The following is a 20,868-nucleotide window of genomic DNA, read 5'->3' as shown; positions in this document are numbered from 1 at the left end:
GCCTGCGTGCCTAGAGCCCATGCTCCACAACAAGAGAAGCCACCGCAACGAGAAGCCAGTGCACCGCAATGAAGAGTAGCCCCCACTCATCTCAACCAGAGAAAGCCCGTGCGCAGCAACGAAGACCCAACACAGCCAAAAATAAATTAATTAATTTTAAAAAAAAGAAAAAAAAAATGCTTCCATAGATAAACAACACGGTCCTACTGTATAGCACAGGGAACTATATTCAATATCCTGTGATAAACCATAATGGAAGAGAATATAAAAAAGAATGAATATATCTATATGCATAACTGAATCACTTTGCTGTACAGCAGAAATGAACACAACAATGGAAATCCACTCTACTTCAGTAAAAAAAATAAAAATAAAAAAAATCTTTTTTAATTTTAAAAAAGCTTAGGCAGGTGCCAGACATCAAAGGTTAAAAAAATGCTTCCATAAAACAGACGTAATTGACAAGAAAGGTTAAAATGGAAAATTAGAAGCAACTATAGTGGTGGTCAGTACAAAGGTGATGTGGTAAAAAAGTAAAAACTATTTAGAGGAAAAAGCAGATGATTTTCTGACAAGTTATAGTTTATAAGGCATGGAGAAGTCCCTCTGCATGTATTTTTTCATCCCCAGCAGAAAGAAGCACATGACACCACTGTTCTCCACGGCCTATCCCAATCATAAACAAACAGCTCTCCCAGGAAGAAACCTCTTTATCCCTAAAGAACCCGTCCAACAGATCTGACACGCATCTTGTTGTTCAGTTCTGGACATAGATCCCTTTCTGCAAGTGGGCATCTTCCACATGCTGGAGAATCATCAGCAAATCATCCACCAGGCAAAAAAAATGAGCATTCCCTTAACTCTGGCCCGTGACTCTAAGTTTCCATCCCTTTAATCATCTTTGTGGCTTCCCACTGAGTCCCCTCTGGATCCAGCCTCACTTAACCGTGGAACTCAAGACTACAAGAGCCCGAGCCTGCTGAGCATGAAAGCACCTCGTGTCTGCAGAGAGCACCAAGAGGTAAAGTCCCATCTACCAGGAACCTGAACAAGGGCCACATATGGCCCTACGTGTGAGTACGTGACGGTGAAAGGGCCACGTTTCCGAGGTGCTGCGACTAATGGCTCTCAAAGACAAAGACAACAGCTATGGTTCGGCATTCCAGACATAGACTGAAAATAAGACATTTTCAGCTTCACGGGAGCAGCTGATACCTTTTTAAACATGACACGTGAGAAAAAAATCTTCGCCTCATTTACTACTCTTTTCTTATCTTGGATCTATGTAAAATCTCTGCTCCTGAGTCCCCTAAAAGGGAAACTAGCATGGGATCATTACTAGCTAAATGCTTATGTCCTATTCCTATATTCGCAAAAGGGCGTCTAAGTCTGCAAATACAGGTAATGAATTTCTCCACCGCAGTACAGGACTTTTCTAGATCCACGGAGCAGGAAAACAGCTTTTGTCACTGCTCACAGCCAAACACTCCTTGCTTTCCCGCAAACCATGTAAGTGGCAGCTTCCACACTCTTATCGGTGTCATGGAAAGCATAAAGGTATTATTTACACCGCGTGCTGCCTCTTCAGACATTCCAAACATAGCGGCTAGGAGGGCACTGGGGTGGCAAGCTTACATTTCTTCTCTAACCGGCTGATGACAATTACTGCTTCCCACTTGATTACAGTAATGGGTTTCAGCAAAATTAGTAAGCTCTCTCTTAGCAGGTGTGCCTGGAGCTACACAATAGGTAATGGATTCCGTGACATTTATTACTGGAGTGTTTAAATTTCAACCTTTGCTTAAAAGATGTTAAGGATTGAATAAATGTTTAAAGCCTGCTGATTACATTAATTTAAAACAAACCCAACCGTACTATACAGCTTTTTTTTAAAAAAATCTCATTATTTATAAGGCAATGGTCATGCCCAAAGGCACCTACCTGTTAAGCGACAGGATGTATAATAAAGAGAAGCACCATGGAGCACTTAAAGCACAAATGTACTTTCGTGTCTAAAATATAAAATCAACTGTTGCTTTGGGGGAGGTAAATATGTTTGAGCAACAAGCTAAAATTAGAGGCTCTATAGCTTATTTAAACTTATTTTTATAAAGCCTTTAATGAAGATACTTTAAAAACATTTTACAAGCTATTTAACATAGCGAAGAGGTTTTAGAAATTCAAAGGGAGAGCCTAAGAAATAGTTAGCAAAGGGCAGGGATAAGCTAAGGTGTGTTCCCAGTGGGGCATTCGACCATCATACCTGAAAAAGTCCCCCTGGCAAACTTCACAAGTGTCGTGGAAGTACAGCCATCAAGGGCACACGAGCCATGTCATGGGCCCCGGCGTACCGTGAAATGCAGGGGTGCTGAGCCGGAGGGCATTAGCGTTGACCACGCGCCGTGGCTGCGCTCTGCGGCTCCCTGCCCCCACTGCATCAGGAGGTCCGGAGGGACCACCCTGGGGGAGCCCGCTAAGGCCTGCCGCCCCTCCCTCCTGGGCCTCCAAAGACTCACACCCGGGCCTCTGTCTGTGGAATCCTCCTACCTCCCGCTCCCCTTCCAAGGCCCTCACCCCTGGGCCAACGGGAGCCCCGGGCTTCTCTGAGCCGCCCGTGTCGGGAACATCCAGCTGGGCATCATCCCCTCTCTGCTCTCCCAACTAGGCAGCCTGCCCCTCGGCCCGGCTGATCCAGTTAGCGCACGAGGAGGAAAAGCATCCCACGGAACTGACTGGACCCACGTGGGCCTCGAACTGATGGCACCGGACATCGTCGCAAAGTGAAGGGCTTGAGCGGCGCCGAGGGGGGCGTCTGAGGCCAAGGGCTCAGCATCTGAGTTGGTCAGCCTGCCTGGAAGTCTGTCTCTGCGAGTAGCTGACCCGGCCAGCCCACCGCTTCCTGCTGAGCTTCGCCCAGTAAGTCCCTAAAAGGCGGAGCGCGTCTGTCCTAGCGGGAGGGACCCAGGGGGCTGCTTGCAAACGTGGTGGTCGGTGTCCAGCCAAGAATGCCTCCAACAAGACACTGTCCCTCACGGTGTGACTTGGGGGCGGCAGCAGCAGCACTGAGAGGGAGCTCGGGAGAAATGCAGGGTCTCGGGTCCCACCCCAGACCTACTGCAGTCTGGCCAGACGCCCAGATGAACCGAATAAGCATTAACGTGTGAGAGACCCTGGGCTGAAGCCCTCTGACCCTCGTCCACTCTCTCGAACCTCTTTGAGAATGTCTGGGCACAGAGGTGCCATTCGTCTCCGTGAAACGGGAGCCTCCCTGCTTTACTCACTTATGGCAAGAATCAGCTCCCTCCTCTGGGCGAACCCGATGAGGCGCTCCGAGTCCCTGGAGACAACCACGGGGAAGCCGTTGTAGTCGGTCTCCTTGATGAGCGTCTCCACGTCCTCGACGGTCATGCTGCCCTGGGTGAGCACGGACAGCGGCGGCTCCCCCCGCCGTGGCCGCATGACGTCGGTGGCCAGCGTGCGGTGGGTGAACTCGTCCTTCACGTCCAGGAACGGGTACCCATTTAAGTGGATGTGGGCCTCGTAGATGCCTTCCTTCCCAAAGGCGTCAGCCACCCACTTGCTGGTCACGGCTGCCGCCATCAGGGGCACGATGTACTCGAGGCCACCCGTCAATTCAAACATGATGACCACCAACGACACCGTCATCCTGGTAACTCCACCTGCAACCAAAGGGAGGAATGAAATTGCAGGACTCGACGCCACACCCACAAGAGGACATGAACTGTGGAAACCGAGAAGCCGGCTCTACCCTCCCGGCACCTGTTCTACTGAGACAGTCCAACATGGCGCCCAGGCTCGGACCTCTGAGACAGAGGCCAGGCTCGGTAAACACAGCCTAGCATCAGGAGCCGTAAGTCACATCTCCCTGACGGGCTCTTCTCCCATGAGGGACAGCGAGTTGTCTATTCACCCAGGACCACACGCCTTGCTTTTTGGTGAGTGGAGCCTACTTGGGCTTTGCAGGTTTCTGACTCAGCAAGCTTCACTCTCTACCAGAACCCCTCGAGCTGGAAAATTGTAGAGACTATCCGCTATTGTAGATGGTACAGCTGCAAGGTGGTGGAGACCCCATCAGCCTGGGTCCCTGGATGACTGAGCAGAGAAAAGCCCTGTGCTACTCACATTTTACACACACACACACACACACACACACACACACACACACACACACACACACACACACACACACACACACACACACACACACACGGTACCTAGGCAGGCGGCAGCTCCCACCATGGCATACAGCCCTGGGGTGACGCAGTCTGCTCCGGGCCTGCACCAATTCTTGAAGATGATCCAGTCGTGGTGATGGTAAGCCAGTTGCTCCACGCCAATTCCCACCATCCTGCCTGCCATGGCTCCCACAGCCATGCTGGGGATGAAGAGACCAGACGGGATCTGCGGGGAGCGCAGGGGAAAGAAGCATGAGGGAAGGGGGCCCCATTCCCGCCGCCCCGCGGCCGGGAAACTCAGGCCCCCCTCAACAAGCTTGCACTTTGCTTCGGTCTTCAAAGGAGGGGCAACGCTTCAAAACATGGGTCACCTGGGAAACCATGGGACCAGTGATTTCACCTGCTTGGTCCTAGCTACCGTGACTTGGAGAAAATGCAATTTACACTTTCATTTCCTCGCCTTCAAAAGCTGGCCTAGTTTGCCTGCTGTGGATTAAAGAATGATAAGCCCCACTGCAAATGACATTCAAACTGCACATCTGTCACTTGAGATACTCACCACTTTCTCTCTCCCCTCACGTGTCATTCAGATTAGCTTTTAAAATTAAATGTCAAGCCACAGCATGAAAATGGAAAAGCAAGGCCTTCAACTGTTCACAGGTCAAAGAAAGAAGCTAAAAGCATCAGTGTAGTTGCCCTGCATCTTCCAAAAACCTTGGCACGGGCTGACTGCCCTCTTGTATGTACAGTGGCCAAACACCTGTCAGAGAGAGATGGGGGGCAGGTCCGTCTTCCTAACGAAGTCCATTTTCCCAAAAGCATTCTGAATATTTTCAAGCCAGGCTAGATGCAGCAAAGAAACAGACCATGGAAACTGAAAGGCCTTGGTAAGAGCGTATTTTATACTTTGCTGTGTGAAAAACATGTTCATTTCTCTAGTGATCAGACATGTGCTACAGAACAGACTTGACTCTCTTCGTGGAGACTGCATGTGACCACCGATCCCGACCGGGAGCTGCATTTATGTCACCCCTACCCCACCCCCGCCCCCCGGCTGCCATCAATCTGAGGATGTAAGTGGATCTTTACCCAAATTCAAGTTTGGATCCTCGGGTGTGATTTCCAGAGTGTGAGACATTCCTGAGGAAATCGTTCCTTTCTGAGCACCCCTTATCGCCCCCATCATTTAATCCCCTGTAACTTCAAAGCAGACTTCTCCCAGCAGGCACCAGAAGAAAATAAATCCCTTTGCATCAGAGACAGTCACCTATTTAATAACGTTCATCCCTCCTAGTTCTTAAGGCAAAAATTCAGGTTTGTGTTTGACCACTGCACCCAAGTACACAGCTTCTTAGACTTTTTAAAAATATTTATTTATTTAGGCTGTGTCGGGTCTTAGTTGCGGTACGTGGGCTCTTTCGTTGCTGCGCGCAGGCTTCTCTCTAGTTGTGGCATGGGGGCTCCAGATCACGTGGGCTCTGTAGTCTGTGGCAGGCGGGCTTACTTGCCCCTCGGCACGTGGGATCTTAGTTACCACTAGGGATTGAACCCACGTCGCCTGCATTGGAAGGCGGATTCTCAACCACCGGACCACCAGGGAAGTCCCTAGACTTTTTTTTTTTTTTAATTCGTAAGAATACCACAAAAAGCAACAGTCATGGAATACAAGGGGGTTCTGGAGGGTTCCCAGTACTCTGCTCCTGGTCCTGGGTGCTGGTCACGCAAGTGTGTATTTTTTGTGAGAGTTCACCAAGCTGTACATGTCTCCATATGAATGATATACTCCAAGCCTTAGCTTCTTCACTTGTAAAATGGGGTTCTAAATGTCTATTCCATAGGCTTGCTGTTTATCAAAAGCGTTGTTTCTTGTTGATTAAAAGAATGTCAAGTGCCCTGCTCATGAGAACGCTCAGTAAAGGTCACCTCCCCTTTCCCCCTCGTCACAGTCTTATTCTGGGGACTAGGGTGCTATCCCCAGAATGACAGAGGTTGCCTCCCTCCCCTGACACCTTCCCTCTCCCCTTCACTTACCTTCATGCCAAAGGTAAATATGGTAATGACGATTTTGAAGATCAGTGCCAGGGCCAGCTGCCACATGGCCGTGTAAACCCCGACCCCGGCCGGGCGGTCAGGGATGTCGTCCACGGGCCGCGTCATGTTGGGGTCATTGATGTAGTCACAGAGCTGGGAGGACTCGAGGGCCCCACAGTCATTGAAGAGCTCGGATATGAGCTCGCTCGTGCTGCGGCGCGTGTAGGGGTTGGGGTAGGCGACGATGGCAGTGATGGCGGTCACCGCGATGACCTCCAGCACCGGGTACTTCCCCAGCTTGGTGGTTTTGCGCCTCCTGCACCAGGCGATGTTGCAGCGGATGAAGAGGGTTCCCCACAAGCCCCCGAAGACCCCGAGCAGGATGAAGGGGAAGAGCTCGGCCATGTACCAGGGCGTGTGATACTCCACGTAGAAGAGGACGAGGCGGCTGTTCCCAAAGGGATTGATGGATCGCAGCGTGAAGGCTGCCACCAGGGCCGCAAAAAAGGACCGCCACAAGGTCTTTAAGGGAAAGTAGTAGCTGACCTGCAACCAACGAACAGGTGGAAAATCAGAGACTGGCAGAACAAAGAGCCTCCCAGAGCCCTAGCCCCTGACCAGCAGCCACCTGCTGGCATAGGCCACAAAGTCACACTCAAGACCAAAGATGGGCGGTACTCACTTCCTCAGCCTAGGTGTGAGGATGGCCCAAATGCACTAACGAAGATATTTAAAGGACTCTATGTCTAAAATTGGAACGGATACTAGTCAAGGTGTGTTTGAGCTATTTTTTAGGAGAAATGAGAATACTTCATCATAATTCTGTTTATAGCACAGAGACCCTCCTAAAAGAAAAGAAACCTCTGATTTGATTCTCCAGACAACAGATCATGGGTTGAAACCCCTGGCCCAGCAAATGTATCTGGAGGGCACATGAGTTAAGAATGGTTTGTACATTTTTAAATGGCTGGGGGAAGAGAGAATTATCTTGTGACATGTGAAATATTCAAAAGGACAAGACTTAGTGACAAGTGGTAATGATATAAAATTCAAACTTCAGCATCCATAGGGAAGGCCTTGTTGGAAGGCAGCCACACTGCGCACGTGCGTGTTGTCTGCGGCGCCCTCCACACTACAAGGGCAGAGCCCACTGGTTGCGACCGAGCCCTGAGACCCGCAAAGCCTAAAATATTTGCTACCTGGCCCTTTACAGACAACATGGGCCAACTGCTGGACTAGATCCATTTGGGTTGCAAAACACAAAAATGCTTCATTATGTTGTTTATGAAAAAGAGAGAGGAGACTGCAAATCTCCCCCCAGAGATCACATTGGCAATTTTTCAACAGGACTTGGAAACACGGATTTCATGGCGAACACTGCGGCTCCTAAATGAGCTGCAGGAATCTCTCAACCCTCCTTCGCGTCTAGTCCTCAGAGGGCTACAGAGGGAAGCCTCCTGCCGCCCCGACCCCCGCTGCGTTCCTCGGCGCTCAGAACCACGGGGCCCTCCAGAGCCCAAGCTCACCTCTTCCAGACTGAAAAGCACACCCCCGATCGGAGCACCAAAGGCGACAGAGACCCCAGCAGCGGCCGCGGCTGACAGCACCTGCGAAGCAAAGAGCTCGCCGTCAGCCCGAGGCCTTGGCGGCAGATCAGCGGGTACTGGTGAGCCTGGCGAGGGTGGGGGGGGGCGCTCCGTCCTGCACCTGCTCACCTCGCGCCTCTTGCCCTCGTTCTTGCTGTACTTGGAGAAGAGGCTGCTGAAGAAGTTGCCGCAGCAGCAGGCCACGTGCACCAGCGGCCCTTCCTTGCCAAGGCTCAGGCCCGAGGACACCACCAGCACCAGGGTGACAGTCTTGATCAGCAGGGTCCACTTGCCCAAGTAGCCCCTGATGATGAAGCCGCTCAAGATGGTCTTTATCTGAAACACAGGATGGAGAACGATGGGGAGTGAGCCGCCTCAGCGCCATGGCTAGGAAAGTAACCTCTCCCTCCTCTGAGAAGCATCTTTCAAACGGAGATGCACTAAATCATATGGAAGAGAGGCTGCTTTAGTTGTCAATTCCACTATACTTTTATATTGAGAATTTATATTAGCGCCTAATTTTATATATTAATGGAACCCTGAAACAATTTCAATGCATAGTAAATCTTAATAATTCCAAGAGTAATGAGAGATCATAACGAGGACTGAATAAGTAATTATCAGAGTCTCATTTTATTTATGGCATTTTATCTTGCACATTTTACCCTCTGTTGTGCTGAAAAGATACGTGTATCTATTGATTTTAACGGTTAATTTTTCACTACTGAAAGATGGCCAAGATAAAGGGACATCTGGCTGGCTATGTGACAAAGCAAATACAACAAAGTATCAATTGAACTTCAGATCAGGGTCGGCAAACTATGGCCCATGGGCCAAATCCAGTCCACGACCTGTTGTGTATGACACACGAGCTAAGAGTGCTTTTAATGTTTTTAAATGTAACATGTAAACAAGGCTACTAGCCTTTTAGTGAGAACAGTTCCTCAATTTTGCCTCTTGACCCACAAAGCCCAAAATATTGACTCTCTCTGCCCTTTATTGGAAAAGTCTGCCAACCCCTGATGCAGGTCAGGGGTATATGGGTGTTTACTGTCCAATTCTTTCAACTTTCCTGTATGTTTGAAAATATTCTTAATACAATATTGGAAAAAGAAGATGCTCAACATTCTAATAAAGATGCTCAACCTCTGGGGGATGTAAGGGTATCCGAATCCATGGCAACCCCTTCCCTTCCGTTGAATCTTGCCCTCTTGTATTGAAAAGCACTTTGACTACAGGTAGAGCTGCCTCGTGCTCCACTTTCAGACCTGCGACGTTTTGTAAATGCCAAATAAAGGCTTTCTCCCTAAAGGTGCACGTGAATTTGCATAACGCTTTTAGAATTCAACGGGGTGCCAATCTCAGTGATTAACTTCATCTACTGGAGTCCTCTTCCCCCAAAGCAGCGTTCTTCTGGATACGGAAGCATCACCAATGGGTAAGAAACATTTTACCTTCAACCTCTCCCGCCGACTGGCTGAAATGGAGTGAATGTTTACTCCCCAGCTAGCAATTTACAAGCCTGTAATCAGAGATTTATTAGACACTGAGTGAGGCAGCTAATGAAATTCATGGTCAGTATCCGTTTTCCCATTGTATAATACATAATGGGACAGTCTCAGCTCCTGTCACCATCAGGATGTTTTCATAACGTCAAAGAGCCTCCTAGTGGGCGCCAAAATCAGTTTCTCAAATAGCTATTACAGTCCTTCTCCAGCAGCGCTCTGTGGCATCACCTGGAGAATTAGGCACCAGGGAGGACCCCGAGATCTGATGTAACTGGTCTGAGGTGTATCCTGGGCATAGGAGGTTTACAGCCTCCCCAGGTGATTCTAAAATGCAGTCCAGGTAGAGAAGCACTGCTCTCGTCCTGAGAAGAGCAGTACAGGTATTCCTAATTACTCAATATTTAAGGGCGGTCCTGAAACACTCTTTGGCATCATGTCACCTGTGATGATTTGGAGAGGGTCGTGAAGTGAACTAGTCCTAGCAATTTTACAGGGCTGTGACTGGACCATTTCCATCTCAGGAATTCTTGATAGAGATCTGTTTCTTTTTTTTTTTTTTTTTTTTGCGGTACACGGGCCTCTCACCGTTGTGGCTTCTCCCGCTGCGGAGCACAGGCTCCGGACGCGCAGGCCCAGCGGCCATGGCTCACGGGCCCAGCCGCTCCGCGGCACATGGGATCCCCCCAGACCGGGGCACGAACCCGTATCCCCTGCATCGGCAGGCGGACTCCCAACCACTGCGCCACCAGGGAGGCCCGAGATCTGTTTCTTAATTCAAGGAGAAAGACCAACAGGGAGCGAGCGTGTGGGCATCCATTCGAAAGAACTCACTAAGATCCTTCCTAGAGGACACGAGTGAGGGCTTCCAGCTCTACAATCAGATGGTATTTCTTGAACTAGCCTTTAACTATAAACGCAGACAAACTAGCGGTGGTTACACTGGTCTTTAACTAGTGCTAGCGGGCCTATTTGAGCCTGTGCTCTGGGGATCTCAGATCCCTTTATTTAAGGGACGTGTTAGTATGCCTGCCACAATCCTGCCCTTTCGTGTTGCCTGGAATAAAATTATCTGTAATTTTTTGTCAGCTAGTTAATGTGGATTTGGACCCCAGGGTACAGTTGAAGAGCGTAATACCATTTAGAAAATTACAAGCATCTAAATTAGCTGAGCCTTTGCCAGCCATGACATGTGGTGAATTGAACAATGTAAGAGGTATTTTGTAATTCTCTAAAATGACTTTATAAAATTGTCATGATCAAATTAGGGACTAAAGAAGGCAAATTCATTCCCAGTAGATGCCAAAATCCAATCACTTGCTTTAATTTGGATCAACAGAGACTGAATCAAGCAGGGCTTTAAGGCGATGTATTGCAGCACATTTGTGACTTGATGGCGGTAACTTTAAAACCTCTCTGGCAAACAAATATTTGTGAGAGAGTTCACATTGTATAGAACTGAAACATCAACTCAAAGCAAGTTCTAGGAGGACATGATTTCTTTTTTTTCTTTAATTTTATTTATTTATTTATTTGGCTGCATTGGGTCTTCGTTGCTGCACGTGGGCTTTCTCTAGCTGCGGCGAGAGGGGCTACTCTTTGTTGCAGTGCGCGGGCTCCTCATTGCACTGGCTTCTCTTGTTGCGGAGCACGGGCTCTAGGCTCATGGGCTTCAGTAGTTGTGGCATGCAGGCTCAGTAGTTGTGGCTCGCGGGCTCTAGAGCACGGGCTCAGTAGTTGTGGCGTGCGGGCTCAGTAGTTGTGGCACGCTGGCTCAGTAGTTGTGGCTCATGGGCTCTAGAGCACAGGCTCACTAGTTGTGGCGCAGGGGCTTAGTTGTTCTGCAGCATGTGGGATCTTCCCGGACCAGGGCTCGAACCCGTGTCCCCTGCATTGGCAGGTAGATTCTTAACCACTGCACCACCAGGGAAGTCCCTAGGAGGACATGATTTCTTATAGGTCCACAGTGGTTTTATGAATGAAGCAGACAGTAGTAGAGTCATCCTTGCCCAGTTTGCTCTAAGTTCTGAAGCCCAAGAACTAGTGTGCACTTTTAAATGTGCTTTGTAGAGCTAATACAAGAGCATTTATTACACAGAAAAAAAATGGTCTCTAAATTTGTATTTTTTTAAATGTTTCAAAGGAATTTTTGACACTGGCTGGGACCTGGGACCCTTTGCTACAGTGCTGCAATGCTTGCACCTGGACAAACATCTAGCAACAAAATACGAAGAAACTATAAGGGACTAAAAGTAACTGCATGCATGCCCATTTGGGGCAAATTCTGGACAACAAGATACAAAGAGACCAAAAAGCCCCACTGCCACTTCTGAAGAGCCTGGAGCAAACCCAGGGCACTGCACATGCCCCCTGCACTCAACACCACCAAAGGGGTGGGCAGACCCCCTAAGCCTCCCCTCCGGCCCGACCCCTGGACACACCCCTCCCCTCACCGCATATCAGGCACCAGCTCGCCCTGCCCCCCAGCAAGTAGGCCAGCAAGGGCACCTGCTACTTGTTCTCCCTCCCCACCCTGCTGCAGCTTGGGCCCCAATAAAGCCTTGCCTGACTTTCTTGCCTGGCCTCTGATCAATTTCTATTGATTAAGGAGGTCAAGAACCCTGGTCAGTAGCATTGTCACCCGAAGTAATCTAAATATTTCAGAAGCAAACATTATAAAGGATGAGTGATTTTTAAACTGTGCAGAAGTGCACTGCGTTCAAAGTTTGTTCCGACACTGCACACCAGGAACAGATTACGGGCAGATCACCTCCTACATGGGAAGGGTATTTTCTAAACATCTCATTTAGTGTCTTTCCTGAAGTGAAGAACAGCCCTGTATCTCAAACTGAGTAGAGCTGTTTGCATGGTCCGTTGGATTTTTTTTTTTTTGCGGTACGCGGGCCTCTCACCATTGTGGCCTCTCCCGTTGCGGAGCACAGACTCCGGACGCGCAGGCTCAGCGGCCATGGCTCACGGGCCCAGCCGCTCCGCGGCATGTGGGATCCTCCCGGACTGGGGCACGAACCCACGTTCCCCGCATCGGCAGGCGGACTCCCAACCACTGTGCCACCAGGGAAGCCCCGGTCCGTTGGGTTTTAACTGGAAGGACATTCTTTATATCCAGGAACTACTTATTTGCACTTACTTTTCACTCTGCGCCTCTCCTCCAAGAACTGGGGTAGGTATTGCACCCTTCGGTTAGGAATTTCAAGCTCTACTATAATAACAGGCAAAATTTTCTACTACTGAGTCATAATAGCCAAAGCTTAATTATAAAATCTCCATTGTGCTCCTGCTACTTGAAAAGATTATTGTGAACTCTTTTATAAATGGAGACATGAAGCTGTTACATATTCTATATGGCTGAAAGCATGTTCATGTACCCACTACTGTGTACCTACTACCAAGTTTAGGACAGAAGAGCAGGTACCTTTGAAAGCCCTGTGTTTGCTTCCTCAGTGGAACCTTCCTCCTCCCCGCCTCCAATCATTCCCTTGCCTTTCTTTATAGCTTTAGCACATATGTGTATCACTAAACAGTATGCTTGTTTCATTTTGGCTGTTCTAGGGACTCTAGAGAAATAGATTCATACTTTATTTAGATATTCTTCTGCAACTTACTTTTGTCATGTGATACCGTTTTTTGAGTTTTATCCACATCGGTGTGTTCCTTGCGCTTTGTCACACGGGAAACAATGCTCAACTCAGTAGTTTATTCCTTCTGAGTTCAGCTGTCACAAATAAAGATGCCCGCTTTGGACAGAGACCAGGTCCAGCCAGCCCCTCCCAGATAGAGTTCCCTGTCTGTCTACGAGCTGAGCCACGCATCTCTGGTTCTTGGAAGGGGAAGATGGGATTGCCCCCCACATCTTTTATGGCTGCTTTAAATTTCCCACCAGTTCCCCCACTGGCCATCTCCTTATTTTGATAGGCGGCTTGAGTCCAAAAGCGCCTGCTGTTGGGCATTGCGATCAGAAACCGAGATGCCAACAGTAATCTGTTCTTTTTAGTGTCCCGGGTGCCTTCGGTCTTCGATATCCAATAAAACGCAGTCAGTTCTGCCTGAACACTTGTTTGGAAAAGCCACGTTTGTTCCAGTGTGATTCATGCGTCAGGGCAAAACTTGAGCATAATGCCAATTTCGCATCTGTTTCTGCACAATTTCATCTGGGAGAACCACAAGGCGGAAAACTGCAGCTGCGAATCGAGCCGTGCAGGGATACACAAAATGCACACAGGCACACGTCTCAGACGACTCCAGCTCACGCACGCACTAGGGGAGTATTCATACATTTCTTAACCATTTAACGTGTGTCTAACTCTGCTACTGCCTTTACGAGGTTCCCATCTTTTTTATGTGTCACCAGTGAAGTTTCTGAGTGTTGTGCCCCTAGCCCCATCTTCCCCACAAGCTCTGTGGTTTTGATGATGCAGTCTTGTGATTTTTAGGAATGCATATGGTGCCTTAGAGCAGCACTGGCTGTACCGAGGAAACAGGATGGTATTGTAGCTTATTTTTCAGGCTCCTGCAGCAACATGTTCATATAAACCATCCACAGTTCAGCCCTTCGCATGAACTGCCCAGACCAGCGGCGGTGTTGGCGACACTGCCAAAGAGTGTTGGTGCACTGCCATGACCACTCACATCTTTATTAACTCGGCATCTCCGCCGTCTCCGGGCGCTGCTGAAGCACCAACTTGAAGGAGAATGGAACAGCACTGATTAGAATGATCATCTAAGAGTTTTTTAAATGATTTCTGGCTAAGAGTTTTACTGTCTGGGCTTTTCGGGAATTTGCTCAAGTATCATTATTCTAATCCAGCAGATCTCCTTGGTTTGAAGTTTGGTCTTGGGCATTCCTCCTGATTGATGAGGTCACTCACTTCCCTCATATTCTGGTTACAAGAAAGTGCTGAAAAATATTTATAAGAACTCTAAACTCACAAGGGTGCATTCACGGCGCATGTACTGAACGTGGAATTCATTTTTTAAAGATTGCTATTACCCTGTCACCAGAAGAGCAAAACGTGGCGAGGGAGTTTACTCATCAGTAAGCTTTCTGAGCAGGAAACCTCCACTGTTGTCCTCTTTCACGTTCTATCATAGACGCACTTATGAGTTACGAGAGTGCCACGTTTGTGTGTGTGGTTAATGGACTCTGACTCCACAGGCTTTAAGAGTTATGCCTGGTTTGTAAAGACAAGAATTTAATCATATGAGAAGCAACCGAGCATAAGGCCAGACAGCTGGACTCGACTCCCAGCTCACCGGCTTAGTGACCTTGGGCAAGTTACTTAACCTCTCTGTGCTTCAGTTTCCCCAACCGTCAAATGCAGAACAGTATCTACTTCATAGGCTCCCTGTGAGGACTAAATGAGTGAACAGATGTCCAATGCTTGGAACCGTGCTTAGCACAGAAGTGCCACGTAAGCATTTGCTATTCTTATTATTGGCACAAAGGAAATTCATTCAGCCCCCACTCACCTCGGGTATACCAGAGCCACAGGCGTATGGCGCAAATACTCGTACCAGGGAGACGGCCAAAAACGCAAACAGCAATGCCCACAGGATGTACATTAGGTAATTCAGAATGTAAGCGCTGGCACCCTAAACAAGACACAGAACAAGAAAGAACACGTGAGCCACGGCAGAACCGAGCGACGCGCCTGCCGCTCCTCCAGGCAGCTTCTCTCCGGGTCCTGTGTCAGCAGAGAGGCAGGGTTGGCTTTATCAGCTGCTGCTATTGCTACAGTCGGTTGACACACACAGCGCCAGCTGCTTCTCCGGGAGCTGTGTACACACACCTTCTACCAGGTGAGGTCTCAGCAATCATAGAAACTGTGAATGAGGCTTGGTTTTAATCTCTCCGGGCCCTCAAGTTAATGAAAGGTGTAACAGAAAATTCTGCCTTCGAGCCCCGGGAAGGTTTGTTTGGTCTCTTTGCTTTCATGAAGGTCACATCCATGCTGCAGCACACAGCTGCCCTGCCAATGAGGAAGTGTGGGAACTGCATTTTAGAATACTGCTACTCAGGGGCCTCCCTGGTGGCGCAGTGGTTGAGAGTCCGCCTGCCGATGCAGGGGATACGGGTTCGTGCCCCGGTCTGGGAGGATCCCATATGCCGCGGAGTGGCTGGGCCCGTGAGCCATGGCCGCTGGGCCTGCGCATCCGGAGCCTGTGCTCCGCAACGGGAGAGGCCACAACAGTGAGAGGCCCGCATACCGCAAAAAGAAAAAAAAAAAATAAAATAAAAATAAAAATAGAATACTGCTACTCAGATATGGTCCCTGGACCAGCAGCATCAGCACCGCCTGGGTGTGGGCTGGAAATGCAGTCTCAGGTCCCGCCCCAATATTTCAAATTGTCTGATGTGTGGGGAACACTTTCTGAACCAAACACGCAGTCTGGGGTCTTTGAGGCTGAGGACCTGGTCTGTGGGCAGAGACCACAATTCTCCAGGCCTCAGCTCCTTGCCACCATCTGGATGCCTCACGTGATGGAGAGGGAAAGTGAGGGCACCTACAAGCCAGGCTGTGGGCACGGCTACACGTGTGCCTGTAAAATGCAAAAACGCGCTCCAGGAGACGGCTCTAGCCTTAACAATCACAGATATTCACACCCTATGTGGTGAGAAATCAGACGGAGGAATACATTTCACCTAGTGAAAAATGGACTTTTTTGAGACTAAAAATAACGTCTCACCCTTGCTAACAGTAATTCTTTGAATCCAAGTATAAATCTTAGAAATGGTTCAAAAGCTAGACGGCCATATTTCCCCCCAAAGTAGGAGAGAAGAAATCAAACATGGCGCCCAGCCAATTCTGCCTGCCCACCTCCATCAACTCAAGTAGAGAATTTATTTTTGGAAGTAATGGAGAGCACTGAGAACGTGTGAGATTTCAAGATCCCGGTCTACTTCTGAGATCTGAAGGAATTAATTTTCAACTCCACTGAGAAAGAGGTTTAGCAAATGGCAAAGTGCATTCCAAATGTCTTCAGCTGCATTAAGTCAATCGGGTAAGAGAGTGGGAGAGGGAGGAGGAGAATAAAGGGATTACATCTATCTTCCAAGAACACTTCTGTCTTGAATGGTCATCACATTACCCCTAATGTGAATCTTGGCAACCTAACTCCCCCTCACTTGGGCTTCCGATCTGTTGATGACCCATAGGCATTGTGGTAACCACTGAATTCGGTTAGAAATTAACCCTTTTCCCCAACTAAGATTTGTATGTGGATCTGAAGCTTGGAGTGCCATGAAGGCAAGCACCTGGTGTGTGCTTCACTGCTACATCCCCTGGGCCTGGGATATTACCATCACAGAAGGCCCACAAACATCCTCTGTAACGTGTTCCTAAGATGCATTGGAAGATGAAAACTTAATCCACAATGAGACAGCACTTCACACCTGTAAGGAGGGCTATAATCCAAACCAGATAACAACTGGGGTCGGTGAGGATGTGGGGAAACTGGAACCCACATATACTGCTGCTGGAGTCTCAAGTGGTGCAGCCACTCTGGAAGAGAGTCTGGCAGCTCCTCAAAAGGTTAAATATAGAGGTTCCACGTGACCCAGCAATTCCTCTCCTAGGTATCTACCCAAAAGAAATGGAAACATTTGTCCACACAAAAACCTGTAGACAAACGTTCAAAGCAAAATCATTCCTAACAGCACAAAAGTGGAAGCAACCTGTGTTCCTCAGTTGATGAGCAGGGAAATGAAATGTGCTCTATCCAGACAATGCAATGCTATTTGGCCATGAAAAGAAGTAAAGTACCAATCTATGCTATGACACAAACAAACTTGGAAGACATTACGCTAAGTGAATGAAGGCAGACACAAAAGTCCACGGATTGCATGATTCCACTTACATGAAATGTCCAGAACAGGGACATCTGCAGAGACAAGAAAGTGGATTCGTGGTTGCCTAGGGCTGGCGGACTTGGGGGGAAATGGGGAGTGACTGCCGACGGGTACAAGGACTCTTTGGGGGTGATGAAAATGTTCTAGACATTCACAGAAAGATAGACAAGATGAAAAGGCAGAGGGCTATGTACCAGATGAAGGAACAAATAAAAACCCCAGAAAAACAACTAAATGAAGTGGAGATAGGCAACCTTCCAGAAAAAGAATTCAGAATAATGATAGTGAAGATGATCCAGGACCTCGGAAAAAGAATGGAGGCAAAGATCGAGAAGATGCAAGAAATGTTTCACAAAGACCTAGAAGAATTAAAGAACAAATGAACAGAGATGAACAATACAATAACTGAAATGAAAAATACACCACAAGGAATCAATAGCAGAATAACTGAGGCAGAAGAACAGATAAGTGACCTGGAAGACAGAATGGTGGAATTCACTGCTGCGGAACAGAATAAAGAAAAAAGAATGAAAAGAAATGAAGACAGCCTAAGAGACCTCTGGGACAACATTAAACGCAACAACATTCGCATTATAGAGGTCCTAGAAGGAGAAGAGAGAGAGAAAGGACCAGAGAAACTATTTGAAGAGATTATAGTTGAAACTTCCCTAACATGGGAAAGGAAATAGCCACCCAAGTCCAGGAAGCGCAGAGAGTCCCATACAGGATAAACCCAAGGAGAAACACGCCGAGACACATAGTAACCAAACTGGCAAAAATTAAAGACAAAGAAAAATTATTGAAAGCAGCAAGGGAAAAACAAAAATAACATACAAGGGAACTCTCATAAGGTTAACAGCTGATTTCTCAGCAGAAACTCTACAAGCCAGAAGGGAGTGGCATGATATACTTAAAGTGATGAAAGGGAAGAACCTACAACCAAGATTACTCTACCCGGCAAGGATCTCATTCAGATTCAATGGAGAAATCAAAAGCTTTACAGACAAGCAAAAGCTAAGAGAATTCAGCACCACCAAACCAGCTTTACAGCAAATGCTAAAGGAACTTCTCTAAGTGGGAAACACAACAGAAGAAAAGGACCTACAAAAACAAACCACAAACAATTTAAGAAAAAGGTAACAGGAACATACATATCGATAATTACCTTAAACGTGAATGGATTAAATGCTCCAACCAAAAGACACAGGCTTGCTGAATGGATACAAAAACAAGACCCATCTACATGCTGTCTACAAGAGACCCACTTCAGACCTAGTGACACATACAGACTGAAAGTGAGGGGATGGAAAAAGATATTCCATGCCAATGGAAATCAAAAGAAAGCTGGAGTAGCAATACTCATATCAGATAAAATAGACTTTAAAGAATGTTACAAGAGACAAGGAAGGACACTACATAATGATCAAGGGATCAATCCAAGAAGAACATATAACAATTATAAATATATATGCACCCAACACAAGAGCACCTCAATACATAAGGCAACTGCTAACAGCTATAAAAGAGGAAATTGACAGTAACACAATAATATTGGGGGACTTTAACACCTCACTTACACCAATGGGACAGATCATCCAAAATGAAAATAAATTAGGAAACAGAAGCTTTAAATGACACAATAGACCAGATAGATTTAATTGATATTTATAGGACAATCCATCCAAAAACAGCAGATTACACTTTCTTCTCAAGTGTGCACGGAACATTCTTCAGGATAGATCACATCTTGGGTCACAAATCAAGCCTCAGTAAATTTAAGAAAACTGAAATCATATCAAGCATCTTTTCTGACCACAAGGCTATGAGATTAGAAATGAATCACAGGGAAAAAAACGTAGAAAACACTAACACATGGAGGCTAAACAAGACGTTACTAAATAATCAAGAGATCACTGAAGAAATCAAAGAGGAAATAAAAAAATACCTAGAGACAAATGACAATGAAAACACGACGATCCAAAATCTATGGGATGCAGCAAAAGCAGTTCTAAGAGGGAAGCTTATAGCTATACAAGCCTACCTCAAGAAACAAGAAAAATCTCAAATAAACAATCTAACCTTAAACCTAAAGGAACTAGAGAAAGAAGAACAAACAAAACCCAAAGTTAGCAGAAGGAAGGAAATCATAAAGATCAGAGCAGAAATAAATGAAACAGAAACAAAGAAAACAATAGCAAAGATCAATAACACTAAAACCTGGTTCTTTGAGAAGATAAACAAAATGGATAAACCATTAGCCAGACACATCAAGAAAAAGAGGGAGAGGACTCAAATCAATAAATTTAGAAATGAAAAAGGAGAAGTTATAACAGACACCACAGAAATACAAAGCATCCTAAGAGACTACTACAAGCAACTCTATGCCAAAAAAATGGAAAACCTGAAAGAAATAGACAAATTCTTAGAAAGGTATAACCTTCCAAGACTGAACCAGGAAGAAACAGAAAATATGAACATACCAATCACAAGTAATGACATTGAAACTGATTAAAAATCTTCCAACAAACAAAAGTCCAGGACCAGATGGCTTCACAGGTGAATTCTGTCAAACACTTAGAGAAGAGCTAACATCCATCCTTCTCAAACTCTTCCAAAAAATTGCAGAGGAAGGAACACTCCCAAACTCATTCTATGAGGCTACCATCACGCTAATACCAAAAGCAGACAAACATACTACAAAAAAAAAGCAAATTAGAGGCCAATATCACTGATGAATATAGATGCAAAAATCCTCAACAAAATACTAGCAAACAGAATCCAACAACACATTAAAAGGATCATACACCATGATCAAGTGGGATTTATCCCAGGGATGCAGGGATTCTTCAACATATGCAAATCAATCAATGTGATACACCATATTAACAAATTGAAGAATAAAAACCATATGATCATCTCAAGAGATGCAGAAAAAGCTTTTGACAAAATTCAACGCCCATTTATGATAAAACTGTCCAGAAAGTGGGCATAGAGGGAAACTACCTCAATATAATAAAGGCCATATACGACAAACTCACAGCAAACATCATTCTCAATGGTGAAAAACTGAAAGCATTTCCTCTAAGATCAGGAACAAGACAAGGATGTCCACTCTCACCACTATTATTCAACATAGTTTTGGAAGTCCTAGCCACGGCAATCAGAGAAGAAAAAGAAATAAAAGGAATACAAATTGGAAAAGAAGAAGTAAAATGGTCACTGTTTGCAGATGACATGATACTATACATAGAGAATCCTAAAAATGCCACCAGAAAACTACTAGAGCTACTCAATGAATTTTGTAAAGTTGCAGGATACAAAATTAATGCAGAAATCTCTTGCATTCCTATACACTAATGATGAAAAATCTGAAAGAGAAATTAAGGAAACACTCCCATTTACCACTGCAACAAAAAGAATAAAATACCTAGGAATAAACCTACCTAGGGAGACAAAAGACCTGTATGCAGAAAACTCTAAGACACTGATGAAAGAAATTAAAGATGATACCAATAGATGGAGAGATATACTATGTTCTTGGATTGGAAGAATCAATACTGTGAACATGACTATACTACCCAAAGCAATCTACAGATTCAATGCAATCCCTATCAAATTACCAATGGCATTTTTTAAGGAACTAGAACAAATCATCTTAAAATTTGTATGGAGACACAAAAGAC

At 46.5% G+C, this 20,868-nt stretch overlaps 1 protein-coding gene across 3 annotated transcripts in view; it reads right to left on the bottom strand.

Moving 5' to 3' along the window:
* CLCN4 (chloride voltage-gated channel 4) overlaps positions 1 to 20,868 on the bottom strand; it is an 82,952-nt gene that overhangs the window by 10,641 nt on the left and 51,443 nt on the right. For all 3 annotated transcript variants that reach the window (XM_082609516.1, XM_082609514.1, XM_082609515.1), the window contains 6 exons: positions 14,806 to 14,928; positions 7,943 to 8,149; positions 7,754 to 7,834; positions 6,228 to 6,773; positions 4,236 to 4,422; positions 3,282 to 3,680 (listed from right to left, as the gene is read on the bottom strand). In XM_082609516.1, the coding sequence (XP_082465642.1) occupies positions 3,282 to 3,680; positions 4,236 to 4,422; positions 6,228 to 6,773; positions 7,754 to 7,834; positions 7,943 to 8,149; positions 14,806 to 14,928 (1,543 nt within the window). The remainder of the gene's footprint in view (positions 1 to 3,281; positions 3,681 to 4,235; positions 4,423 to 6,227; positions 6,774 to 7,753; positions 7,835 to 7,942; positions 8,150 to 14,805; positions 14,929 to 20,868) is intronic.

The sequence above is a fragment of the Mesoplodon mirus genome (genome assembly GCF_964341445.2).
Source record: "Mesoplodon mirus genome assembly, chromosome: X".
Taxonomy (NCBI): domain Eukaryota; kingdom Metazoa; phylum Chordata; class Mammalia; order Artiodactyla; family Ziphiidae; genus Mesoplodon; species Mesoplodon mirus.
The sequence above is the reverse complement of the archived record's forward strand: the minus strand, read 5'-3'. Positions and strand labels throughout refer to the sequence as shown.